Source organism: Medicago sativa, chromosome 2 (genome assembly GCF_051527215.1).
Source record: "Medicago sativa cultivar Bolivia chromosome 2, Bolivia_mono, whole genome shotgun sequence".
Classification (NCBI taxonomy): Eukaryota; Viridiplantae; Streptophyta; class Magnoliopsida; order Fabales; family Fabaceae; genus Medicago; species Medicago sativa.
This window is the reverse complement of record NC_140750.1, coordinates 81,365,606-81,391,011: the sequence shown is the minus strand read 5'-3', so window position 1 is coordinate 81,391,011 and position 25,406 is coordinate 81,365,606. Positions and strand designations below refer to the sequence as shown.

Genomic DNA, 25,406 nt, shown 5'->3' with positions numbered 1-25,406 from the left:
AATAAACAAAGAGTGTTAAAGGGTCAAGAAACATAAAAAAGTACAAGTACATTAGGAATTTTCATTAGAGCCTCAAATGGTCATAGTTTCACTGCTTTATTGATAGTCTTGATGGATGACTTCACCCCATGAAACAAATATGGAGACGAAGGGATTCGTCGCACTCTCTGATCAAACAAGTCTTTTTCCAATAATTCTGCCTTAATTTGACTATTGCAACTTAGAATTCCTTCCTTACTATATTGAACCCAAAATTCTGCTGCAAGATCACACCAATCCAGACAGTCCAAATGCTTTAGGAATGAAACCTTCAAGTTCATTCTTCTAAAACATCGATCTTTCAAGAAACAAACTCCATTCTTCTCTCTCTTCCACCATTCTTTACATTCCAAACCTTCAAGTTTTCATGCTTTAGTGTGAACACTGCATTTTAAAATCCAGTGAGACTTCGTAATTCTACGGTTCTCAAACATGGTCCACAATGGACACAGGGCATTTCCTTGTCCTAGCCAAAAGATATTTTAAAAAAGTTTAAAAGTTTCTTTTCTAGTATAAAACTACATGTTCATTCTTTAGCCAAACCGTGTACATGCATCATATACCTTAATGTGGAAGAGAGAAAATGCACCAATGTCGAACATGAGAAAAAGACACGGATATCAGTATTTGATTGAAATAACCAATTGGCAAAAAATGATGTGATTGAGATAACTAAAATAAACAAAACAAGTAAGAAAAGAAAAATGAAAGGAGATAGAATGGATTTTAATTACATAAAAGCCAATATATAATCGAAACACCGTCAAAGAGTCAGAGTTCATGTCTTTCAAACACCATCAAATTCTATATGTAGAATCTAACATATAAAACTTGGAATTATAAATATATTATAGCCTTCATCAATCAAATATAAGTTTACATCCCCTTGGGCACACAGATAATTTCCGTAACATTTCATGCTTTTCATTTAAAGTTATGGAAGAGGCACTGCGAATTGTCATGGTACGTAACACTTTTGAATTTTGCATAACATACTCTATAAATTGAAGCTCACACTTCCTGCCTGTGCAACCTGTAAGCAAGCAAGTTCTTAGCTGAGATGAAAGGCATTCTGGAACAATTTGTGGGTCCTGCCAATTTTCCTCATAAACTCCATTTTCAATGTCCTGTAAACAATTCTAGTAAATTAAAAGAAAGATATGTATAGGTTAAGTTAAAAAATTAAATCATTAAATTATCCTAAACATATGCAATACCTGATGAATGGTAAGATGTTGTAGATTGGGAGTATGTTGGAGCAATCCTATCATACAATTCTTATTCTTAAATTGCAAACAAAAGATTAGAAACCATACCCAATTGGTTTTTAGATTTACATAGACAAAACAGTACAAATCCAGCTTAGTTCATACCTTTTTTAGACGCATCGTCTCTGCCCTAGAAAAGAAGTAGGCAGCATTACTTTGACTTGTTCTCATAAAGTTGGGTGTTTCCGGATCAAGCCTCCTCGAATAAAACGCAATATACTCAGTTTGAAATTCTTCTAGATTAGGACAGCCTAAGAGAAACCGGATATGATCTGTTATAAAAGGATCTAAATAGAGAACTTTGAGTAGAGGAAGATCTATTTGACAATTGTCAATTTTCACAGATAGGTTTTTCAATTTGAGAACAGTGAGTGTCTTGCAACTGAAAATTCTATCTGTTAATCCATTAACATTCTCCAACATGTCAATGTCTAGCTCTTCGATTCCTCTTTGTATTGCTGCCTTAATAAATCGGTTGATGTCGTTGATGTCATATTCTATGCCAAATTTGAGGCGGAATGATCGTATTGGCAGCGAGTTGTCACGTGATACAATGACTGAGTAGACGGCATGGCGAAAGGTGACATAGTTTGGGCGTCGAAGTTGAGATCGAGAACTGAGAGCCACAATGGATTCCACCGTTTCGAGAGGACACTAGTGGCGACGGAGTCTTTGGTTGGGAGAAAAGAGAGAATGTGAGATATAATTGAATCTGGAAGAGAGCTAACCCTATCTTCTGTTGGAATGAATCGATTAGGTTGAGAGGAAGACATGATCGCACTTGAAAAATTAAGATCAAAGCAATTTGCTCGTACAACATCATGGATTCATGGTGAACTAGGGTTTCCAATCCAATTATAATTACACGCTCCTCGATCCAAATATCAGAAAGGCTAGCAAGTAGCAACTATTGACAACAACAAAAAAAGGCTAGTAAGTAGTAACATCTCTTTTTAACGTTACTAAAAAAAAAAAGATTTTTTCCAATCTTATTTCGTTTGTTTTTGTAATTTCGTCGTCTTAGTATGATTCTGTTCGGGTGGCATTTAGTATGGGATAGGACAAAAGTTTCCCATCATGAGAAAGTAATTGTTATCCATAGATCAAGTAAAAAACATTATCTTATGGTACACTCTCAGCACTAGATTATCTTTTTTCCCTATCTTCCACCATTGTCGTATATTCAATCTTCAACCAAAACCCGAGCATAAAAACTCTTCTTCACATGTGATCCATACATCAAATTAAAACTAAACAGCTCAAATAATTAAAATCAGATCTTGAAAAAGGAAATAAGTCTGGAAACGAAATTAGATTTGAAAAATGATAATAGACCAACTAATGATACTTAAGGGTTTTTAACCTGGAAACAACAACATTATTCATCTTCACATAAAGCATATTCATGAGAAATCCTTTCAAACCCATCACTCCAAAACTTCTCATAACAAATTTTTTGGGAAATGTTAACCCGTGCTCCTGGTATACTAAAAAAAGAAATTATATAGTAGTCATTGCATTGAAAATTCTGTAATTAATTCATAAAAAGTCAAAAAAGTTTCATCTTTTAGTACTAACTTCCTTTTTTGGTATCTTTAACTGTTCTAGGGCACTGTTTAACATGACCCTGATTTTTTTAATGTGATATTCAAGTGAGAAGAATCAAATCAAATAAGAAGATGGGTTATGAGAAAAGGTAAGTGGTAAAATAATAAATTGAGTTTTATGTACCAAAAAAAAAATTGAGTTTTGTTACAAGTGAAGTGAGTGAGTGAAGACTAAGAAGATGATTTAAGAATTTGGTATTTCATCTCTCAGTTGATTAAGAAGATGATTGAAGTTCAATAATTAGTGGTGGGTGGGTGGAGAACGTGTTTTATTTTTAAGAAAATTTTGACACTATTGGTGGTGATGTGTTAGTGGTGATGGAAGAGAGAATGGTGGTGGAAGATACAACAACAATCAAGTCTTATCCCAGTAAGTGGGGTCGACAGGTGGTGGAAGATAAAGTGAAAAAGATCTAGTGTCGAGAGTCTACGATAACACGATGTTCTTTACTTAATCTAATGGATAAAATTTACTTTCCTATGGTGGGAGACTCTTGTCCTTTTCCATGCTAAATGCCACCTTCTGTTTGTGTTGATTTCTCGTCTTTGCACGGTGTATTTCTGTTTATGTCTTAGTGTAGTGTTTATTTGATTCAAGTTGATAGATTAGCTTTGAGCAAGTGCATATTCCATCAATGACTTTGATGTTGTCAACGTTATAGATCTGGAGACATGAGTACTCCGAAAACTTGAATATAGTCATATTTGTAGACATAGATACTCTGTCATTTTATGCTATTAACATGGATGATGTGGGTTTGTTTACAGCTTCCACCCTTTTGTTTTTAGCGACTTTGAATTTATATTGTATCGATGTACTTTGTTATTTTGAATTAATGAATATCGTTTATTTTTGCCAAAAAACCATGTGCAAATTTAAAAACCCCAATTCTAATTATTTCTTTGTTTCTCGGTTTTATCTTTCATTAAACTTCAATTTAAACTAAATAAAATTCAGCGTAGCTTTTATCAAATTTAATAGATAATTGTCAAAAAAAAGGTTGTCACAGTTTGTTAGGAGTTGACTCATGCACGAGATCGTGAGTTCAATTGTCACTATCGATGTGAGAACATCTTTGATGGGTGATATGTAAGTACTGAGAGTTCACGTAAACTTTTTTAACCAAATTTATTTAATAGATAATTCATTTTTTTCAAATATTAAATTGATGGCAAAAATTTTAAATAATTATTTGATTAATATTACATTATTTATTAATCTTTTTTATATATAAAAAGATGTTTTTCCGTACATGTATCCATTCTTTTCATTCTAAACACATATTCTTAATTATTTTTCAATTTTTAGGTAGATGATAATAGTTCATTTATTTAATATTTTACACAACTAGGAATTATTTATTTTATATTTTATGTGCATGTTAATAGTTCATTTAATAAATTATGGTTTTTTTAGGCTTTCGTTGTTAATAACATAATAAAAATTTAAGTTGTTGTATAACTGTTTATTGGAGTTAAGACTTTGGAAATAATGTAAGATAGAGACCTACTTTGGAATAAATTCAATAAAGAAGTGGGGATACAACTTTGACTACATAACTCAAAGTTTTGTATGCAACATACAGACAGTACTGCATAATTGTGTTTTTAATGGACCAATTCACTTTTAAAATGACAGTATTACATAATTCAAGGTCTCAGATTTGATTCTTCTCATTATCAATTTAGGTGGGTTAATTTGGCTTCTTTAAAAAGAAAAACTAGCATCACTCAAATTTTAAAGGGTGTAAAGGGTCAAGAAACAGAAAAAAGCACAAGTAAATTAGGCATTTCATTAGAGCCACAAATGGTCATAGTTTCACTGCTTTCTTGATAGTCTTGATGGGTGACTTCATCCATTGAAACAAATATGGAGACGACAGGAAGCCACACCAATAACCACCACTACTCCAGACAGTCCATATGCATGTAGGAATGAAATCTTCAAGTTCATTCTTCTCAAACATTTATCTGTCAAGAAATAAACTCCTTTCTTCTCTCCCTTCCACCATTCTTTACATTCCAAACATTCAAGTTTTCATGTTCTAGTTTGAACATTGAATTTGTTCGTATTCTTATTCAGATTAACTTTTCTTTCCAGGACAGTTCATGTTGGTCTTGGAAAGCTTGTGAAGCTACAAAGGTTAGAATTGGCTAACAATAGGGAATTCCAGATGACATTCCTTCTCCTTTTTCCACATCACTTTCTTTCATTGATCTGTCAAGAAACATACGCCATTCTTCTCTACCTTCCACCATTCTTTATATTCCAAACATTCAAGTTTTCATACTCTAGTGTGAAATTGCTTTTTAGAATCCAGTGAGACTTCTTAATTCTACAGTTCTCAAACATGGTCAACAATGGACACAAGGCATTTTCTTGCCCTAGCCAAAAGATATTTTAAAAAAAGTTTCTTTTCTAGATGTTCATTCTTTAGGCAAGCCGTGTACATGCATCATATTCATATACCCTAACGTGGAAGAGAGAAAATACACCAATGGCGAACTTGAGAAAAAGACAAGAATATCATTAAGAAAGGGAACTAAAATAAAAACAACCAGTAAGAAAGGGAAAATAAAAGTTGAAAGGAGATGGAATGGATTTAATTACATGAAAGCCAATATATATTTGAAACACCAAAAAAACGAGGCAGAGTTCATGTCTTTCAAACACCATCAATATATATTTGAAGCCAATATATATTTGAAACACCATAAAAACTAGGCACATAAAACTTGGAATTATAAATACATTCTAGTCTTCATCAATCAAATATAAGTTTACATCCCCTTGGGCACACAGATAATTTCTGTAACATATCATGCTTTTCATTTAAAGTTATGGAAGAGGCACTGCGAATTGTCATGCTACGCAACACTTTTGAATTTTGCATAACATACTCTATAAATTGAAGCTCACACTTTCTGCCTCTGCAACCTGTAATCAAGCAAGTTTTTAGCTGAGATGAAAGACATCTCGGAACAGTTTCCGGGTCCTTCCAATCGTCCTCGAAGATTCCACTTTCCATCTGCTGTAAACAATTCAAGTAAATTAAAACAAAGATATGTAGAGGTTGAGTTAACATATAAAATCATTATCATAATCATATAAAACACCTCATGAATTGTAAGATGTTGAAGCTTGGGACTACGTCCAAGCACTTCTAGCATCCACTTCCACTTCTCATCCCAACTTTTACCATTAGAATTAAAGAAGAATAGCTCCATTTGAATTAGACTGACAAAACTGAAAACTTCGAGGTAAATGTGCGATTTCTGCATCACAGACAAAAACATTAGAAACCATACTCAGTTGGTTTTAACATTTACATAAACAAAACATTACAAATCCAGCGCAGTTCATACCAATTTTAGACGCATAACCTCCACCCTAGTAAATATGTAGGCAAGAATATATTTTATAGGAACCTTTGATCTCACCAAATTGGGATTTTTTATATTAAGTTTCTTCAAATAAAATGCAGCAATATTTGTTTGCAATTCTTCTAAATTAGGACAGCCTAAGAGAAACCCGATATGGTGATTTGTTATAAAAGGATCTAAATAGAGAACTTTGAGTAAAGGAAGATCTATTTGACAATTGTCGTCTCTCCCAGATAGGTTTTTCAATTAGAGAACAGTAAGTGTCTTGCAACTGAAAATTCTATCTGTTAATCCGTTAACCTTCTCCAACATGCGAATGTCTAGCTCTTCGATTCCTCTTTGTATTGCTGCCTTAATAAATCGGTTGATGTCGTTGATGTCATATTCTATGCCAAATTTGAGGCAAAGTGATCGTATCGGCAGCGAGTTGTCTCGTGATACAATGACTGAGTATACAGCAATGCGAAAGGTGACATAGTCTTTGAAGGTTTGGGTGTCGAAGTTGAGATCGAGAACGGAGAGCCAAAATGGATTCCACAGCTTTGAGAGGACGCTAGTGGCGACGGAGTCTTTGGTTGGGAGAAAAGAGAGAATGTGAGATATAATTGAATCTGGAAGCAAGCTAACCCTATCTTCTGTTGGAATGGATCGATAGGACTGAGAGGATGACATGATCGCAATCCCAAAATTATGATAAAAGCAATTGCTCGTGGAACTAACTAGGGTTTCAATGCACATAAGATGAGAGGTGTTTGTGAGAGAGAAGTATATATAGAGATTAAAAAGGAAGAGAGAGAACACGAGAGAGAGAGAGCGTAAGAGAAGATTGGGGGAGCAGCGCGTAAGTAAGATCGAGAATCCTTATTTATCCTTATTTATTAATTTTGTTGCGTCTGCAGCAACTTAACCTAATTTTTTTCCCGCTCATTTGCTTTATTAGGTTTGCAATTATTTAACCTAACAAATTACATCTAAAAAATGCATTGCACACCAATTTCATTCCTATCCGCTTGCCTTTTTTTGAAGAAAATATTTTCTACCATATCAATGATCTTACGGGTTAAAGATTATTTATTGGTCTCTATTATAGTCGAGAAAACCCGTGCGACGCATGAGTCAAAAGTCTAGTTAATTTTGTTAAGTCTGCAACAACTAAACCTAATATTTTCCTTCCTACTACTAACCCTAATTTTTTTGGGTTTTGTTATTTTTACGTTCTGTTACATCCCTCAAATATATTATTATCCTTATTTATTAATCCTTATTTATTAATCTTATCTTATTATATCAAATCCGAATGTACAATGCTAACCTAATTGCAAAACCCTAAACCTAATGATTTTGGAGGCAACTATTCAAATTTCAAATATGTTTGGGTGCCCATAATTTCAACTAAACCTAATTGAATTAGCAAGCAAGGAAATTGTACCTATGGGGATCAATCACGTAAAGCTTCAAATTGGAAAATTGTACTAGCACAACGTGTGAAACTGGTTACACAATAATATGTATGTCGTGTAGAATTGAAAAACTAGCAAGGATTTGTTGAAACGGCGCTCATGTCAGGGGAAACCCTAGCAGAGCGTCTCTGGTTGGTATTCCTAATATATACATCTAATATTTAATAGATAAGATCAAAAGTTTGTAGAGATATTTATGCCAAATTAAATATTGGTTTTAAAAAATAGAAAATAATAAAAATATTGCTTATAAACGTGGAAGTGACACGTGGCATAAAAAACCTTACTTTATATATGGACTATTGATTGATTGATTGATGATTTATAGTTGAAGGGTACAGTTGAAGGGTATCATGTGTAATTTGTTGAAATATTTCTGTTACTTAAAATATTAGGAATTCAATAAAAAAAGTTAAGTAAAATATTTAATAGGTAAGATCAAAAGTTTGTTGAGATATTTATGCCAAATTAAATATTGGTTTTAAAAAATAGATAAATAATAATAATATTGCTAATAAACGTGGAAGTGGCATGTGGCAGATACTATTGATTGATTGATTGATTGATTGATGTGTAGTTTGTTGAGATATTTCTGCTACATAAAATATTAGAAATTCAAATTTCTGCTACATAAAATATTAGAAATTCAATAAAAATTAAAAAAAAAAATACTGAGTGCATAAGATCGAAAGTTTGTTGAGATATTTATGTTAAATAAATTATTGGTTTTTTAAAAATAGAAAAAATAATAAAAATATTGAGAATGAATGTGGAAGTGACACGTGGCATAAAAAACCTTACTTTATATATATAATATATACTTGTTTAGAGACCTAGCGTTGTCCTCGTGAGCTTAGCTCAGTTGGTTGGGACAATGCATAAAATATGCAAGGTCTGGGGTTCAAACCCCGGCCACTACCAAAAAAAAAAAAAGACCCGGTGGTGTCCGGGTTAGACCCGGTGGTGTCCGGGTTAGATATTAAATAAGTTTTATAAGTTTGTGTGCACGAATACACGTGTCAGTATATTAGATTGAATTTATTTAAATTTACAATTATAATAATATCATAAAAATAAATATAAATGATGAGATGAATGTCCAATGCAAGAATAAAAAGTGTAACAAAATCAATAATGAATTAGTCCAAGTGGTAAGAGTTTTGGGTCCCTTTAAACATGTGGTCATGGGTTTGTTTCGGGGCCATGCGTATGACAGAGAAAAATCGATTGAAAGGGAAGAAATCATAAAAATAAATATAAATGATGAGATGAATGTCCAATGCAAGAATAAAAAGTGTAACAAAATCAATAATGAATTAGTCCAAGTGGTAAGAGTTTTGGGTCCCTTTAAACATGTGGTCATGGGTTTGTTTCGGGGCCATGCGTATGACAGAGAAAAATCGATTGAAAGGGAAGAAATTGGTTGAAATATATATATATATATATATATATATATATATATATATATATATATATCAAAGTATATGTATGAGAAATAATAAAATTGGTGTTTGGAAAACCTAAAGAAGGAAAAATGTTAGATGAAAAGAATGTTTTGGGATTTTGCTTGTGCTCAAAATATGTAAATATGTGATTAATGAAAATTTATTTATTTATAGTTAACATTTGCATTAGAATATGCTGCTAAAAGATAACATAATAACTAATCAAACCTTTTTTTATCAAAAAAAAACTAATCGAACCTTTTTTTCCCTCAAACATAAAAACTAATTGAATGATATAGTGCTAAAAGATTAGTAATAACTAATTGAAGCTTCTTTTCCTAAAAACAAATAAACAAATTGGAGTCTTTTAATCATAAAATAAGATCGTATATGTAAACTTTATTGAAAGTATTATGTGAAGTTTGTTGAGATATTTCTGCTACATAAAATATTAGAAATTCAATAAAAATTTAAAGAAAATATTGAGTGGATAAGATCAAAATGTTGTTGAGATATTTATGTTAAATAAAATAGGGTTAATTAAGTTTTTAGTCCATATAAATATTAACAGTTTTGTTTTTAGTCGCTATAAAATAAAATCACACTTTTTAGTCCCTGTGACATTTTCCTTAAACATTTTAGGGACCAAAAATGTTGATGAAATTTTTTTATAGGGACTAAAAATGCTAATGGAAAAATTTTATAGGGACTAAAAATGCTGATGGAAAATTTTATAAGGACTAAAAAGTGTGATTTTATTTTATAGGGACTAAAAACAAAATTCTGAATATTTACAGGGACCATTTACTTAATTAACCCAATAAAATATTGGTTTTTATTGAGATTATCGCAGTGGACCAAAGATTTCAAATACCTTTCTCAGAAACAGACACATGTATCTCTTTGGATTCGCTTGGCTGAGTTACCGCAGGAGTATTGGCGGGAGAGAACTTTGAAGGAGATCGCAAGCGCGGTTGGCACCCCGATTGACATTGATGGACCGACACGAAACCGCACTTTTGGGCACTACGCAAGAAGTTTAGTTGACATCGATCTTTCAAAGAGAGCATATGATGAAATTCTTGTTGAGAGAGAAGGCTTTGCTTTCAAAGTGGAGGTCCAATATGAGCGGAGACCGTTATTTTGCCATCATTGTTACTCTATTGGGCACAATGTCTCCACTTGTCGTTGGTTACATCCGCAACCATCAAAGGACAAGAATGATCGCGGAAACAAATCATTATTGCCGAAACAGCTCCCCCTAAACCATCTCGACAGAACAATGATGTGGGAGCTTCCACTTCGGCCAATGGAAGCGTTGGGACGTGGGTTCAGGTTCCGGTTGTTTCAACAGTTGCTACCACCCAAAGGGTACCAGTTTCTGTTACTCCTACATCATTAACATCATTGGCTTTGACTACACTGGACATTTCGGCTCCTTCCCCTGCCTTGAATGCTACTTCACAATTGGTGCCGGTTGTTACATCAACAGTGGCTACTTCTCAGACAGACGTGTCCGTGCCGTTTCGTCGTCAAACTCTTTCAGCTTTCCATTACACAATGTGTTTGACAGAATTTCTCATGAGGAGCTGCCACGTGCTACGCCAGTGTTAGAGGTTGTTTCCCCTGTTGCGCATGATGACGTGCATTCTGAGAGAGAGGAGCAGTTGCATCAGACATCGCAGGAGAAGTTGGAGAACCCCACGGTGGACAATGTTACTGTTACACTTTCTGATGATGTGGAACACAATCATTCGATCTCGCGGGAGCTGGTGGAGAGTCCCAAGGGTTCCCATGAGCGTGTATCACATTCATCCTCTATTGAGCATTTTGAGGTGCATAAGGTGTCTGTAGAATCGGTTCAGGTTCAGACGCATACGGTTGTTGAGCACGTTGACGTGCATTTCGGTTCACGCAGTTCTTTGGTTTTACCTGTGGTTATTGAGCAGCCCCTTGCTGAAAATGTTAGCATGCCCACAACAATTCAAGAGGAGCAAGTGGTTACCAGTTTACTACAACAAGAAGTTCATCCCAGCAAGAATATTCAGCACGGTTTAGACTTGTGGGAAAGAGTTCGTGAATATGACAAAAGATCAGCCGAGGAAGATTTCACGCCGGTCCTAACTAGGAAGCAGAAACAGAAACTTAAATTACAACAAGTCTTACGGATATCACACATATAATTTTTTTATCTTCTTGAATATGTCTAACCCGGGCAACGCCGGGTAAATACACTAGTAGTATATATGAAGAAAACACCCCCTTTCAGCATTTTTGGGCGGGAATTTTCTTTCCAAAAAGGCTCTCAATTTTGAATACAAATAACACATGTAATAAATAGATAAGTATAAATTTAAATATTAAAAAATATAACAAACACGATATGAATATATATATATATATATATATATATATCTGTTTTGTTTTTCCTTTATCATTTAAAAAGTGTAACAAACTATATGAGCATGTCCCTGTGAGCTTAGCTTAGTTGGTAAGGACAATGCATAATATATGTAAGGTCCGGGGTTCGAATCCCGGCCACCACAAAAAAAAATTATATGAGCATATGTATATATACTTTTTCATTATTACTTACTTACTTTTTCATTATTTCCTATGAGCATATTTATACTTACTTACTTTTTCATTATTACTTACTTACTTTTTCATTATTTCAATTATACCCTTAAACAACTTTTTCTACAACTTAAACTATATGAGCATATTTATATACTTACTTACTTTTTCATTATTACTTACTTACTTTTTCATTATTTCCTATGAGCATATTTATACTTACTTACTTTTTCATTATTTCAATTATACACTTAAACAACTTTTTCTACAACTTACTTTTTCATTATTTCAATTATACCCTTAAACAACTTTTTCTACAATAAAGATTGTTTTTGGTGTCATTAAAAAAAGACTTTAGATTTTTTTTTTGTTATATTGTTGGTGTCATTGAAATAAATAATCATGATTAGTTTGGTTTGTTACAACTTGAAAACAACAAACATTTATATTTTTAGTTTTAATCTAAATCAAAATTTCGTAAAAAAAAACATAGTTAATAATTTTCAAACGTTAGCGCAATAAAAAGATCAGAAAGACGAGCACGTGAGTGCCCGTCTTTTCGCTAGTTTGTGTAATACTCCTTCTGTTCCTTTTTAAGTGTCTTTTTAGGGTGAGCTTTCGTTCCTATTAAACTGTCGTTTTGGTATTTTAAGGGTATGATTTGTCAATTATACCCTTTATCAATTATTCTTATATTTTTCAATAAAACTAATTAATGTTATATATTTAGAAAACTAAAGTTTGTTTTTTTAAACAAAGTTTGTTTGTTTTGTTCTAAAACAAAATTTGTTTCTTGTTATCTTTAAATTTAAACAATTTTTTTTTACCTATGATAATAGTTTCATGAAGAGTTCAAATTCTATAAATCTTCTTTATTTATTAATTTTATTAAGTCTGCAGCAACTTAACCTAATAATTTCCCTCTAAAATGTTGCACCTTATCCTTATTTATTAATTTTGTTAAGTCTGCAGCAACTTAACCTAATTTTTTCCCTCCAATAATCCCTTATTAGGTTTGCAACAACTCAATTCTAAAATTTTGGCTCTAAATTTGCATCTTCTTTATTTATTAATTTTATTAGGTCTGCAACAACTTAACCTAATAATTTCCCTCTAAAATGATGCACCTTATCCTTATTTATTAATTTTATTAGGTCTGCAGCAACTTAACCTAATAATTTCCCTCTAAAATGTTGCATTAAGTTAGCAGCAATTTAACCTAACAAATTCCATCTAAAATGCAGTGCGCCAATTTAACCTAACAAATTCCCTCTAAAATGCAGCAATCCCTAATATTTCTCCTCACTGATGAGCTTTTCATTCCTATCATGTTGTGTTATCGTTTGTATATATCTATTGTTTCTGTAGACTTTTTTTTTTGACAAGTTGTTGTACAATTTTTTAATACGTTTACAAACAGAATACCCTAATTTCCAAGCAAACTCGGCTACCCTAATTTCCATACAAACTCGACTATATATAGCAAACCCTAAACCGTGTTTCTCTCCAAAAAAAAAACGTAAATCGTGGTAAATTACCGAATTTTCTTTTATAATATTTTCAGATTTTATACATTTTATAAAGTGTTTTATTTTGTCTACTATGGATTATCACCTGTTCTTTTTTTCACCGTTAATCCCTTCACAATAAACCCGTGCGACGCACGGGTCAACAATCTAGTAACATGAGTAATACTTGTTAAAAATTTCAAGAGATATGCACAATATTTAGAAAATTGAAAATTATTTGTTAAGAGAGAAAGATAAAACGCGCAAAAAAAAAAAGGAATTTGTTGGAGAAAGAGAGTACTCCCTCCGTTTCAAAATGAGTGTCGTTTTAGGTGTTTACACACATATTAAGAACTGCAATGATTAAAAGAAAGAGAATGATTATTTTACTAAATTATCCTTATTAACTATTGGTTAGTTTTAAAAGTAATACTTTGGAAGTAATGTGCAGAGTATTAATTGGAGGGTACAATTGAAAAGAAAAAGTTATTATTGCATTGGAAACTGAAAGTGACATTCATTTTGAAACAATTTTTTTTGGCTAAAGCGACACTCATTTTGAAACGGAGGGAGTAGTAACTAACAACTGTTTGTTTCATATTAAATTTATTGGAAAGATAAAGTGTGTGCAAAAAAATAGGAAATTATTAGTTGATTAAAATGAGGGTATAATAAGGAAAAAGTGTGCAAAAATACAATTCACTATTTTTGTGTTAAAATTCTAAAACGACACTTAAAAAGAAACGGAGTGAGTAAAATTTAAGTCAAGTTAGCACTTCTACATTATCCAAAATAAACTCAAATGTGGTGGGTGGGGGTGAAATCCTGAAAAACATAAAACAGATGGGGTAAAATTCCGAGTTTTAAAATAGGATGGGCAAAATCTATATTCAATCAAAATATGGGGGGTAAAATTCCAAGTTTTAAAATAAGGGGGACAAAATCGAAATTCAATCAAAATAGGGGAGTAAAACTGCATTCAAGCCAAATTTAAAATAATGATTCACGGATCCAGTTGTTGTGATTGTAGCTTATATGGTTTTAAACTCCGGGTCACGGATGTGGTTGTTGTGATTGTGGTTATTGTGACGATTCCGATGCACATTCGGTTGTTGCGACATGAAATAATTATTAATTTTCACAAAATAGATAAAGTGACACCAACATGGTGCTAGCATATTTACCCACCATAGAAACTTTGCTCCATAAATACCAATTCCAAAGTGTTTGAAATACATTCTTGAGAGACTATTAAAGGTATGTTTTTTCATTATAATCTAAAGCATATTGTAAATTGGAGTTCTAAGATTTTAATTTTTAGCTAGAAATTCTGAACAAAAATGATTGAAATCGACTGATGTGGTTCTAGATGCGGACATACACGTAATTGAAGATCACAATGCAGTTGTCATGAAATGTTGTTGTAGTCGCAATTGCGGATGCGGCCCGTAATTTAAAACCATGGCTAATACCAAAACCTTGAATAATTTTGCTTCCTAGTAACCTTGAATGTATCTTCCAATTCACACTCGAGAGATTCCAAGGTTAGAATTGTTAACAATAGTCTCACTGGTGGAATTCAAGATGACATTCCTTCTTCCATATCACTTTCTTTCCTTGATGTCTCAAGAAACAAACTTCATTCTTCTCTCCCTTTCACCATTCTTTACATTCCAAACCAATGAGACTTCTTATTCTTTAGTTCTCAAACATGGTCCAATATGGATACATGGCATTTTCTCACCCTAGCCAAAAGATTAAAAACACTAAAAAGTTTCTTTTCTAGTTTAGAATTACATGTTCATTCTTTCGGCAAGCCGAGTACATGCATCATATACCCTATTGTGGAAGACAGAAAATACACCAATGGCAAACTTAAGAAGACACGAATATCAGTATTTGATTGAAATAACCAATTGCCAAAAAGCGATAGTGATTGAGGTAACTAAAATAAAAGCAACCCGTAAGAAAATTAAAATAAAAGTTGAGGAATCCAACATATATAATTACATATATATATAATTTTGCATTGGATTTTAATTATATATATATATAATTCAAACACCATCAAATTCTATATATAGAATCTAGCATATAAAACTTGGAATTATAAATATATTCTAGTCCTCAATCCTCATCAATCAAATATAAGTTTACATCCCCTTGGGCACACAGATAATTTCCGTAACATTTCTTTTCATTTAAAGTTATGGAAGAGGCACTGCGAATTGTCATGCTACGTAACACTTTTGAATTTTGCATAACATACTCTATAAATTGAAGCTCACACTTTCTGCCTCTGCAACCTGTAAACAAGCAAGTTATTAGCTGAGATGAAAGGCATTCCGGAACAATTTCTGGATCCTGCCAATTGTCCTCGTAAATTCCATTTTCGATGTCCTGTAAACAATCAAGAGAATTAAAACAAAGATATGTAGAGGTTGAGTTAACATATAAAATCATTATCATAATCATATATAACACCTCATGAATTGTAAAATGTTGGAGCTTGGGACTATGTTGAAGCACTTCTAGCATCCACTTCCACTTTTCACCCCAACTTTTTCCATTAGAATTAAAGAAGAATAGCTCCATTTGGATCAGACTGTCATAATTGGCGACTTTGAGGTACTTATGCGATATCTGCATCACAGACAAAACATTAGAAACCATACTTAGTGGGTCTTAACATTTAAAAAGACAAAACATTACAAATCCAACGTAGTTCATACCAATTTTAGACGCATAATCTCCACCCTAGGAAGGAAGTATTTAAGAGTATATTGACTTTCAGGAATACTTGTTATCGCCAAATTGGGCGTTTCTGGATTAAGCTTCTTCAAATAGAATGCAGCAATAGTTGTTTGCAATTCTTCTAGATTAGGACAGCCTAAGAGAAACCGGATATGATCTGTTTTAAAAGGATCTAAATAGAGAACTTTGAGTAAAGGAAGATCTATTTGACAATTGTCGTCTTTCACAGATAGGTTTTTCAATTTGAGAACAGTAAGTGTCTTGCAACTGAAAATGCTATCTGTTAATCCATTAATATTCTCCGACATGTCAATGTCTAGCTCTTCGATTCCTCTTTGTATCGCTGCCTTAATAAATCTGTTGATGTCGTTGATGTCATATTCTATGCCAAATTTGAGGCGAAATGATCGTATTGGCAGCGTGATATCTCGTGATACAATGACTGAGTATATGGCATGGCGAAAGGTGACGTAGTCTTCGAAGGTTTGGGCGTCAAAGTTGAGATCAAGAACCGAGAGCCATAATGGATTCCACCGCTTTGAGAGGACACTTGTGGCAACAGAATCTTTGGTTGGAAGAAAAGAGAGAATGTGAGATATAATTGAATCTGGAAAGGAGCTAAGCCTATCTTCTGTTGGAATGGATCTATGGAAATGAGAGGAGGAGGAAGACATGATCGCAATTGTAAAATAAAAATCAGCAATTTGCTCGTACAACATTTGTTTAATATTAAAGCACTTAATATCTCTCTTGATTACATTTTTATTTTTTAATTTAATAAAGTGAGAGAGTAGTTAAGAGAGAGAGAGAGAGAGAGAGAGAGTTAGGACTCCTAACTTGAGAGAGAGAGAGAGAGAGAGAGAGAGAAGGAAACGAATGATCCAACTTGATATATTCATCTCTAAAAAGAAAACACTTGTATATTTATCTCGATCAATGAATTACATCATCCTCCAATTATGTATATATAATTTTTTGAATTATTTCTTCTTTTTTGGGGAACTATTTCCTTTTTTTTTTTACACAAAAATAAATCTATATATAACTTCCTTTCTACACTAAAACAAATATAACTTCCCCTCAAATATATTATATATATAATTTTTATCTAAATAAAAATATAGCGTAGTCATTCCGAAAAGGAAAATATAGCATTGCAACTAGGGGTGTTCGTGGGTGGGTTTGGGTTTGACCAAACTCAAGACCAAACCAAATAGGGTATTTCAGTTTGGGTGAGGTAAAATAACCACCCGTTATACTGTTGGGTGGGTTTGGACAAACCCACTAATTTTTGGGTTGGGTTAGATTTGGTAATGGGTTACCCAAGATACCTCACACCCCTACTATTATACCTTGACCCCAACATTTTACACAAACTACCAAATTTACCCTTTATATAAAATAAAACACAATTTACCCTTTCACTTGTTCACCCCACTTTCACCCCACCTTTTCTGGAAAAAAATGGTTGTTGGAAAAAGAAATTAAACCTCCCACTCCCACCAAACAATAAGCTTTCTTTGATGAAATAATCAATTATTGATTATTCTCCAAATTGTTTCCAAAAAATTTAATATAATTTTTTGAATAAGAAACTATTACTAAAATTAACAATTATTAAAGCCATCCATGATCGTATTCTTTTCAACGAGGCATTCAAAAGACACTTGCAAAATCAACCACTTCTCTCAGTGAAGAAGAAGAAGCATAGACCTTAATATCATGCTTTATTCTTGTGCTTATTTTTCGTATAGAAAAATGAAGAAAAAAATTATAGTAATGTTTTAACATTCTATAGGAGGATTTTAGGAACTAAATTAAACTTAGATCATATAACTTATAAATATGAAATATGAACTTCATTGAGATATTTTTTTTAACTAAATTTGCTCAACTTCATAATCATATCTTTTAATTTTTATGAAAAATTATATGTTTTATTTAATATGGTACATATGCGAAAAGAAAAAGAAAACAAAGCTAAATAAGTAATAGGAATTTAACAGAAACCGTTTCAAACATAAAATCAATAAAAAAGAGCAATGAGCAGCGGTTACTATCCCTAAGAGAATAATAACGTGGTTAGTTTGTTTTTTAACGTGGCCAGTTTTTTTGTTTACAAACAATAATAAAATAATGTTAAAAGTTAAAAATGGAAGAAAATGTAAAAAGCTATAAGCTCAAAAGCTACTTGGATTAGCTTCTTAAAAAACGCTATAAGCTAGTGAAAAAAGCTTTTTACCAAACACATCACATTCTATTAAAACAAACTTATAAGCTAGTCCAACAAGCTATAAGCTAGTTTTTTTGTGTTACCAAACACAGCCAAAGTGTTAGTGAGGATTTCATGTAACTCATGAACCGGAAAGGATTTATTGAGATTTCCGGTATGCTTTCCGGAAAAGGTAAACATGAGTCTTGCGAATAATTTTCGGAAACGTAACAATGAGTATTCCAAAAAAATTTCAGAAAAGTTTTATAGTGGAAAAAAAAATTCAGAAATACATACATGGAAGAATATCATGCGGGGGTGAACTCATACTTAATTGAGAAATGTTGAAAGTAAGGATGAAAAATTAATGTGTAAAAGGTTAAATAGCAAAAGGGGATAAAATTGGAATTTTAAAAGATTTGTAGAGGTAAAAGTATATGTGTCGGTGTATAAGGTAAAATTTCCCTTATTTTTCTATGACTAAATGACAAGTCTTCGTAATTTTGTTTTAAAATAGTACTCTACTTTTTAATTTTCTTAAAAAAATGTTTAACTTATTTTACTATAATTTTATGCATCATAGAATATCCAATAATAAACTACATCATAAAATACTTGCAACAAATTAAAGTTGCATGGCATAAAATTGCATTAGTATCAAAATAACCAAAAAGTGCAACATATTAATTTGTAACTCTAGTATGTTTTGATTTTCAATATATAGGGTACAATGTGGGAAAAGTAATACTCTTATTTTTATGAGTTTTCCATTTTTAGAAACCATACCCACCCAATTACCCAACCCAACTCATTTTTTTGGGTTTTTTAAGTGGGTTTGACCAGGTTTTCTGGGTTGACCCAACCCATGAACACCCCTAATTGCGACTATGGGTGGAAAATAATCAAATCATCACCCGATAAGGCGTATGAGTGACCTTGTTTACGTTAGATCCTTGTTAGGCAAGATTTTTCTTAATTTTTCTAAACAATAAACAAAGAAGATTAAGGTTTTTACAAGTTTATTTAACCAAAGAAATCACGCTGCAAACCATAAAAAAGTCTTTTGGGTTTATAAGATTGGCTTATTTAATAAATATAAATAATATTTGTTAATATATTAATTTATATATTAAATGTACTAGTATAAATTATAAGTGAAATATGATATCATATATACTGAAATTATCTAAAATGTCGTGTAAAATATTGAAAAGGAGTGATATACTGAAATTATCTAAAATGTCGTGTAAAATACTGAAAAGGAGTGATATATTATTAGTCTTTTTTTTTGTGGTGGTCGGGGATTGAACCCCAGACCTTGCATATTTTAGCATTTAGCATTGTCCATACCAACTGAGGAAAGCTCACATGGACATATTATTAATCTAGTAAAACATATATATGATTATTAGTTTAAATATGATCATATACATAAGGCTTCTAATTTTAAACAACTAACAAACAATATCAAACTTCCTTTCACCAAAAGCCATATCAAACTTTTTAAAGGTGGACTACGTCCAATTTAGACCTTAATTTTTTTTTACATGTCAAACTTAGTCATTACAAAGTCTAGCTCGATTCGGTCTATTTCCACCCTAATAGGGATATGCGCCAAGCATACGGTAATTTATTGGAGTTCATATCCCTATAACTTGAAATGAATTAATTTAATTTTTGAACATATATATTTTAGACTTAGTTATGCAAATAGCCCCTACAAATAGGAGTCAACTTGAATAGTAGTAATATAATTCCAAATCCTTTCAATTTGACACTACAATTTTTAATCACTTTTAATTTTGTCTCTCAATTCCTTTTTTTAGCTGAAGTGACACATTTTTTGTTGTAGTGTTCTAATATTTTAATTGGTCGTGTGTAACATAGAATTGATAATAAATTGGAATCATTATTGTTACTAAAAGTAGTAAAGATCGAACTTTGAACCATTTTTGAGAGGTCGATATTACCCCCCCCCCCCCCAATTAACTTGTTATACTGTTCAATGTTTTTTTATGGGACATTGTTCAATGTTTTAATTGCTATACATGTTAATACTTTTGTACTAATAAATCTGTTAAAACTAGATAAATGGTTGATATTGCGCTTTCTGAGGCTAAGGACTTTCTTGACATACATAGTAATTTAAGTGCTTTATGGATCCACATTACAGACTTTTTTTGTCATCAAGTTGAGATTGCTTTTTTCTGTTTTACATTAGAACAACCAGAGATCATTTCTGCTTGGAATTCTGATAAAAGGAATGATGAATAAAGAAATTATTATAGCAGATACAAGAATTCTCAAATTTATAGTAGAAAAGTATGTGCTTTACATGAAAATAGAAGAAACAGAAACCTAATTATTGCAGCCAAAACAAGAAGCTGTTATCACGTATTTGATAACTAAAAAATCTTATATTATACACAAATCAAACAATAGAATCAAGCCTATATTTTTGCACACCTATTCACTCATTTATTCAACTAGCATCACTCAAATTGTTAAGGAACAAGGGAAAATAAAAAGTACAAGAGCCGCCGCAAACATTCATAGTTTCACTGCTTTCTTGATAGTCTTGAAAGAGGACTTCATCCCTTGAAACAAAGATGGAGACGACGGGATTCGTCTCAAGACCTTTGCACTCTCTGATCTAACAAGTCTTTTTTCCAATTTTTGTTGTTCTTCTTTCCAATTTTTACCAATTTTTGTTTTCTCAAAACTGCCATTTGTTTCCCCTACAAAAGCTTCTGCAGAGTAATTTTTATATTCAGTAGCATCATCAACATTCTCTATTTTATCATCTTCTTTCTCTGTCCAACTCTTCTTCTCTTGAAGAACTTGCAGCTCCTTGTCAATATCAGAATCTGAAATTTTTGAGACCTTCAACAACTCCTTTTGTGGAAACTTCTGATTCAGTTGTTGGATTATATCTTCAGTCCTACCAGAAGCACTTCCATTTGTTTCTTCTTGTGAATCTGTTCCTTCTCCTTGACCATTCTCTAAAAGCAATTGAAGCCATTTTTCGACATTCCCTTTACCTCGTTGGGTCCTGGTTTCTTCATCTTCCTCAACTTTTTTCTCATGGATACCTCGGAAAGAAATACCAGCAGTTCTCTTTCCTTCACTGATTTCTAGCTTCCGAAGTTTGTGCTCAATTGAGTTCTCTTCATCCAAGACAACCAATGATTTGGTATTATGCTCCTCTAACTTCTCTTCAGAGTCATTATTATTAGCTTCGATTTTCAGTTCTTCTTCAATTTTCATCTCCTCTTCATTTTCAGATAAGCCAGCTTCGGACGCCTTTTGCTCTTCTTCCATTAAAACTCGAAGCTCCTTGTGAAAAGGTGTTCTTGGCCTATTTCCAGGCAAATAAAGAACAGATTTAGAGTTCCTCTCCTCTTCAAAAGTGGAATCATCTATTCTGAACCTCTTCCGTTGCTCGAATTCAGGTCTAATCTGCTTCTCTATGTCATCTTTTAGTTTGTACTTCTTATGAAGATCTTTCTCAGCAGCATCACAAATTGCTCTCTGTGCTTCAAGTCTTGCCATTAATGCATTACTTGCAGCCTGATTCAATCTCACCTGTTCCTTATAAATCACACTCCTGCAAGAAAATGATATCAATTTTTTAAATGGATTTAGATCATTTTAATTGTCAATATAAAAATTTATCACACCATCGATCAATTGTAATCATTAGGTCGTTAAAAATGTTTGATTTTAATCCTAACTACTTCAAAAGTCAAACATATAATTGGTTGGGATTTGACGACACTGTAAAACTTTTTACGCGTGTATCAAAATTAAACTCTTTTTGAAAACTGTGATAGTCCAAGAAAATATATAAAAGAAAAGTATTAAACATTTCAACTTTTGGTTATTGGAACTTACTGGTGCATGGTGTCTCTGATCATTTTCTCTAGCATGGCTCTGTAAGAAGATTGAGCTTCCGCCAACCGTCTGCATTTTTCAGCTTTCCTCTTACGTTTTATAAGTGCCATTTCGAGGTCTTGAATAACAATCTTTTCTTCTTCATTCTTGAGTTTCATTTCATTCACTTCATTATCTAACTTCTTCATTTCAGCCTGCATTTTTGTAGTTTCTTCTCTTTGCTTCTGTGAATCTCTGGCCATGACAATTGCTTGGTAGGGGTTTTTAACATAATTTGGATCATCATTTTCTTTCAGCACATTGCCTTTTGTTTTTCTTGCAGCCACTGAAAAAGACATAAAAGTTATAACATCAATCTCTAATTCTCTATCTTAAAATCAAACTTGGTATGATTAATCATATTCATACATTGCCACTAACCTATTGCAGGAGACATAGGCCTTGTCTTCTTACTGTGGTCAAGTTGTCTTAAAGCTAATGCATCGTAAGGATCCCTTCGCGATTGGACGATTGCAGCAGGAGCAAGTCCTACTTCTTCTTTCAAACCAATGAAGTGTTGTGGAAAAGAATGAGAATCCACTATTTGTGTATCATGCAATTCATGACTTTCTCCTTCAGCGAACAAAAATGAAAAGCCTCTGTGCCTGTCATTTACAACCAATAGTATCATTATCACCCTCCTAATTTGACGTGTTTATGAAGAAAAATTGAAATAACAACAAGACAAATGAAATAACATACCTAAAGTCTGAATTTGAAGAAGCAAAAATCGACAAAAATTGATTGACAGATATACCCAATTGGAAATCCCACCATGGTACTAGGAATTCCAATTTATGTTTCTTCCTCTTACAAACTTGCCTTTGTAATATCCTTAGATTGCTTAGAACAGTCAAGCCTCCTCCTACAATTGTCATGCCAAAATGAGCAAAATCACACCAAGGCCTAGTTTTTGTAGCTTAATTAAAATAAATTCAACCTTCTCCACTTAATTAAATGCTTTATAAACCTATAGATACATTCATGGAAGAACTAAATCAGATAGCCTTCTAAACTAATTTTGAGAATTGTTGTTTAAAAAACTCAAACTTTGCAAGATTTTATTTGAGGTTTGAATAAGCCATCACTCTTCAATTTAGTCTCTAAACTATATAAATGTAATTAGTAGTCCTAAAGTACATAATATCCATCAATTTAATCCCTCCTATTAAGATGTTACAGACTAAATTGATAGATTTTCATACATTTTGGGACTAAATTGACGAATTTCATATAAGTTGAAGACTACTATTTTTTTTAACAAGTAAGTTGGAGACTACTTATTATATATATATATTTATATAGTTTAGAGACTAAAGTGATGGTTTATTCTTAATACTTTTTCATATATTTTGGGACTAAATTGACGGATCTCATATACTCTAATTAGACTACTTATCATAGTTATATAGTTTGGAGACTAAATTGATGAGTTATTCTGAATACTTTTTCCTTCATGAATTCTACACATTGTAAATTCTAAGATGATTCAAAAGAAAGTGAGAGAAAAAACTCAATTACTTGAACAAGGAAACCAATGATCAATGTCCCAAGCAAGTGGAGAAGCTGAATCCGCATGATAATACAACACATTCCCATAACCATCAACTCGAATCACCGCCGGATCAAAACCAGCATTCCTGGGATTTCAAACAAAATTAACATTGATTGAAATTGAAATTGAAATTTTCAAAACTTGTTACTATAATTGCTTAAGATAAGCTAAATTTTCTACCCAAGATGGCTGAGTTGCTTCCACAAGATACTAGCAAAGATTTTCGCCTTCGTCGTTGGCTTAGCTTTTGGATCAATAACCGGAAACACCTCATCCAAAAAATTCACTCTTTCAACCTAACCAAAAAACATTAACAAATGTTACAACTTACAAATCCAACCCAATAAAGAAATTCACTGACCCAGAATTGTTTTTACCATAAAGATTCAATTTTTACTATGAAACCAAAGAAAGAAAAAATGGGTTACCTCATCTTCAGGCAAAGCATAAGGTAGAAAAGTGAATGGAGGACCATGGCTGTACGGAGTAAAACCACGGTCACGACAAAGTTTTGCATAGGCTTTTGGGTATCCTAGGTTGTCGTTGACAACAATTTCTTCAGAAGTGAAACCAAATTGTTCTGCCATTGTTGTTGAGTTTGAAATGGTTTATGTTGTTGTTGTTTGGAGTAAATAACGTTGTAATTGAGGAGCGTGTGTTTTTGTTGTGTTTTGTTGATGAAGGAACCAACGGTCGAATTTGAATTTATACTTTATAAAACTGAAAAATAATATTTAATTCAAAGTTTGGTGTTACACGTATTAATAAATGATTCCATGTGTTGCTATGTTACTGGGGTAACGGTTATATGGGCATGTCATATAGAAATATTTGTAGGACCAAAGTGTCCTTGAAGTTGAAATGTTTTCAATAAGAACAAAAAGAAATTGGTTCAGAATTTAATCGTTGTGGGAGATTAGATGTTAGTTAGTATCAAAAATTTGAAATTAGAAAGGTGTGGGAATGATTCTTAACAAATCATTAACGTTTGAACAATAATATAAATTGGGTCCACTACCAAAAAAGTCCCTTTTATGTCAAGGTAAAACTCTAAAAAGAAGATTTGTTCAATAAGATATGTTTTTTGCTGATTATTAATGGGGTCAGCTGATTATAAGAAGATTTTTATCATGTACCTCCAACAATTATCTATCTCTTCACTTCTACATTTTTCACAGACCACCCATTTTACCCTCGTACATGAACTAAAACTCTTTCCTTTTTCACTTTTTCTTTCAATATTTCAAAATTTTTTGAAGAGGAAAAAGAATGTAAGTGTTCGGAAAACTCATTCAAAAATTTCTAGTACACAATTGTTTTCGAAAAACTTATTTTAACTTTTTCCGGTGTGCGCCATTTTTCTCGGAAAACTTAAAGTTTGAATAATTATTTCAGTAAACCTATATAAAGTTTTTTGGTATGTATAATATTTCCGGAACACTTATATGAAGTTTTCGAAAAAAAAAAATTTAAAACGAAATTTTTTTGCATATCAGAAAACTCATGTGGGGTTAACTCATGCTAAATTTGAAAAGATTGAAATTGAGAATGAAAAATGAAGGTGTAAAAAGTTAAATTTGTGGGCCTGTAACATTGATAAACCTTGGCCCATCAAATTGGCTATGAGAAGCCATGTCGTCTTTGTTTTGTTTTAACATTGATTT

The 25,406-nt window shown here is 32.3% G+C and overlaps 3 protein-coding genes and 2 pseudogenes across 3 annotated transcripts; 1 reads left to right on the top strand and 4 right to left on the bottom strand.

Annotated features, from left to right (window-relative positions):
• Window positions 1–360: 360 nt before the first annotated feature.
• On the bottom strand, window positions 361–2,080 carry LOC146951405 (F-box/FBD/LRR-repeat protein At4g26340-like; annotated as a pseudogene).
• Window positions 2,081–6,274: 4,194 nt separating this feature from the next.
• On the bottom strand, window positions 6,275–7,017 carry LOC146951404 (F-box/LRR-repeat protein At4g14103-like; annotated as a pseudogene).
• Window positions 7,018–10,485: 3,468 nt separating this feature from the next.
• On the top strand, window positions 10,486–11,386 carry LOC146951403 (uncharacterized). The gene is made up of 2 exons (XM_085748733.1): window positions 10,486–10,538; window positions 10,696–11,386. Exons 1-2 carry the CDS (start codon window positions 10,486–10,488, stop codon window positions 11,384–11,386), a joined length of 744 nt encoding a protein of 247 aa, XP_085604859.1.
• Window positions 11,387–15,168: 3,782 nt separating this feature from the next.
• LOC146951402 (F-box/FBD/LRR-repeat protein At4g26340-like) lies at window positions 15,169–16,719 on the bottom strand. Its single transcript, XM_085741600.1, has 3 exons — window positions 16,021–16,719; window positions 15,773–15,931; window positions 15,169–15,688 (listed from the first exon to the last, which is right to left on the bottom strand). The coding sequence occupies exons 1-3, from the start codon at window positions 16,714–16,716 to the stop codon at window positions 15,416–15,418; spliced, it is 1,128 nt and encodes a 375-aa protein (XP_085597726.1). The 5' UTR covers window positions 16,717–16,719; the 3' UTR covers window positions 15,169–15,415.
• A 3,817-nt stretch (window positions 16,720–20,536) lies between these two features.
• Window positions 20,537–24,388, bottom strand: LOC146951401 (trichohyalin). The gene is made up of 7 exons (XM_085747360.1): window positions 24,171–24,388; window positions 23,923–24,038; window positions 23,709–23,827; window positions 22,890–23,052; window positions 22,569–22,792; window positions 22,149–22,473; window positions 20,537–21,861 (listed from the first exon to the last, which is right to left on the bottom strand). The coding sequence occupies exons 1-7, from the start codon at window positions 24,327–24,329 to the stop codon at window positions 20,805–20,807; spliced, it is 2,163 nt and encodes a 720-aa protein (XP_085603486.1). The 5' UTR covers window positions 24,330–24,388; the 3' UTR covers window positions 20,537–20,804.
• Between the last annotated feature and the right edge of the window lie 1,018 nt (window positions 24,389–25,406).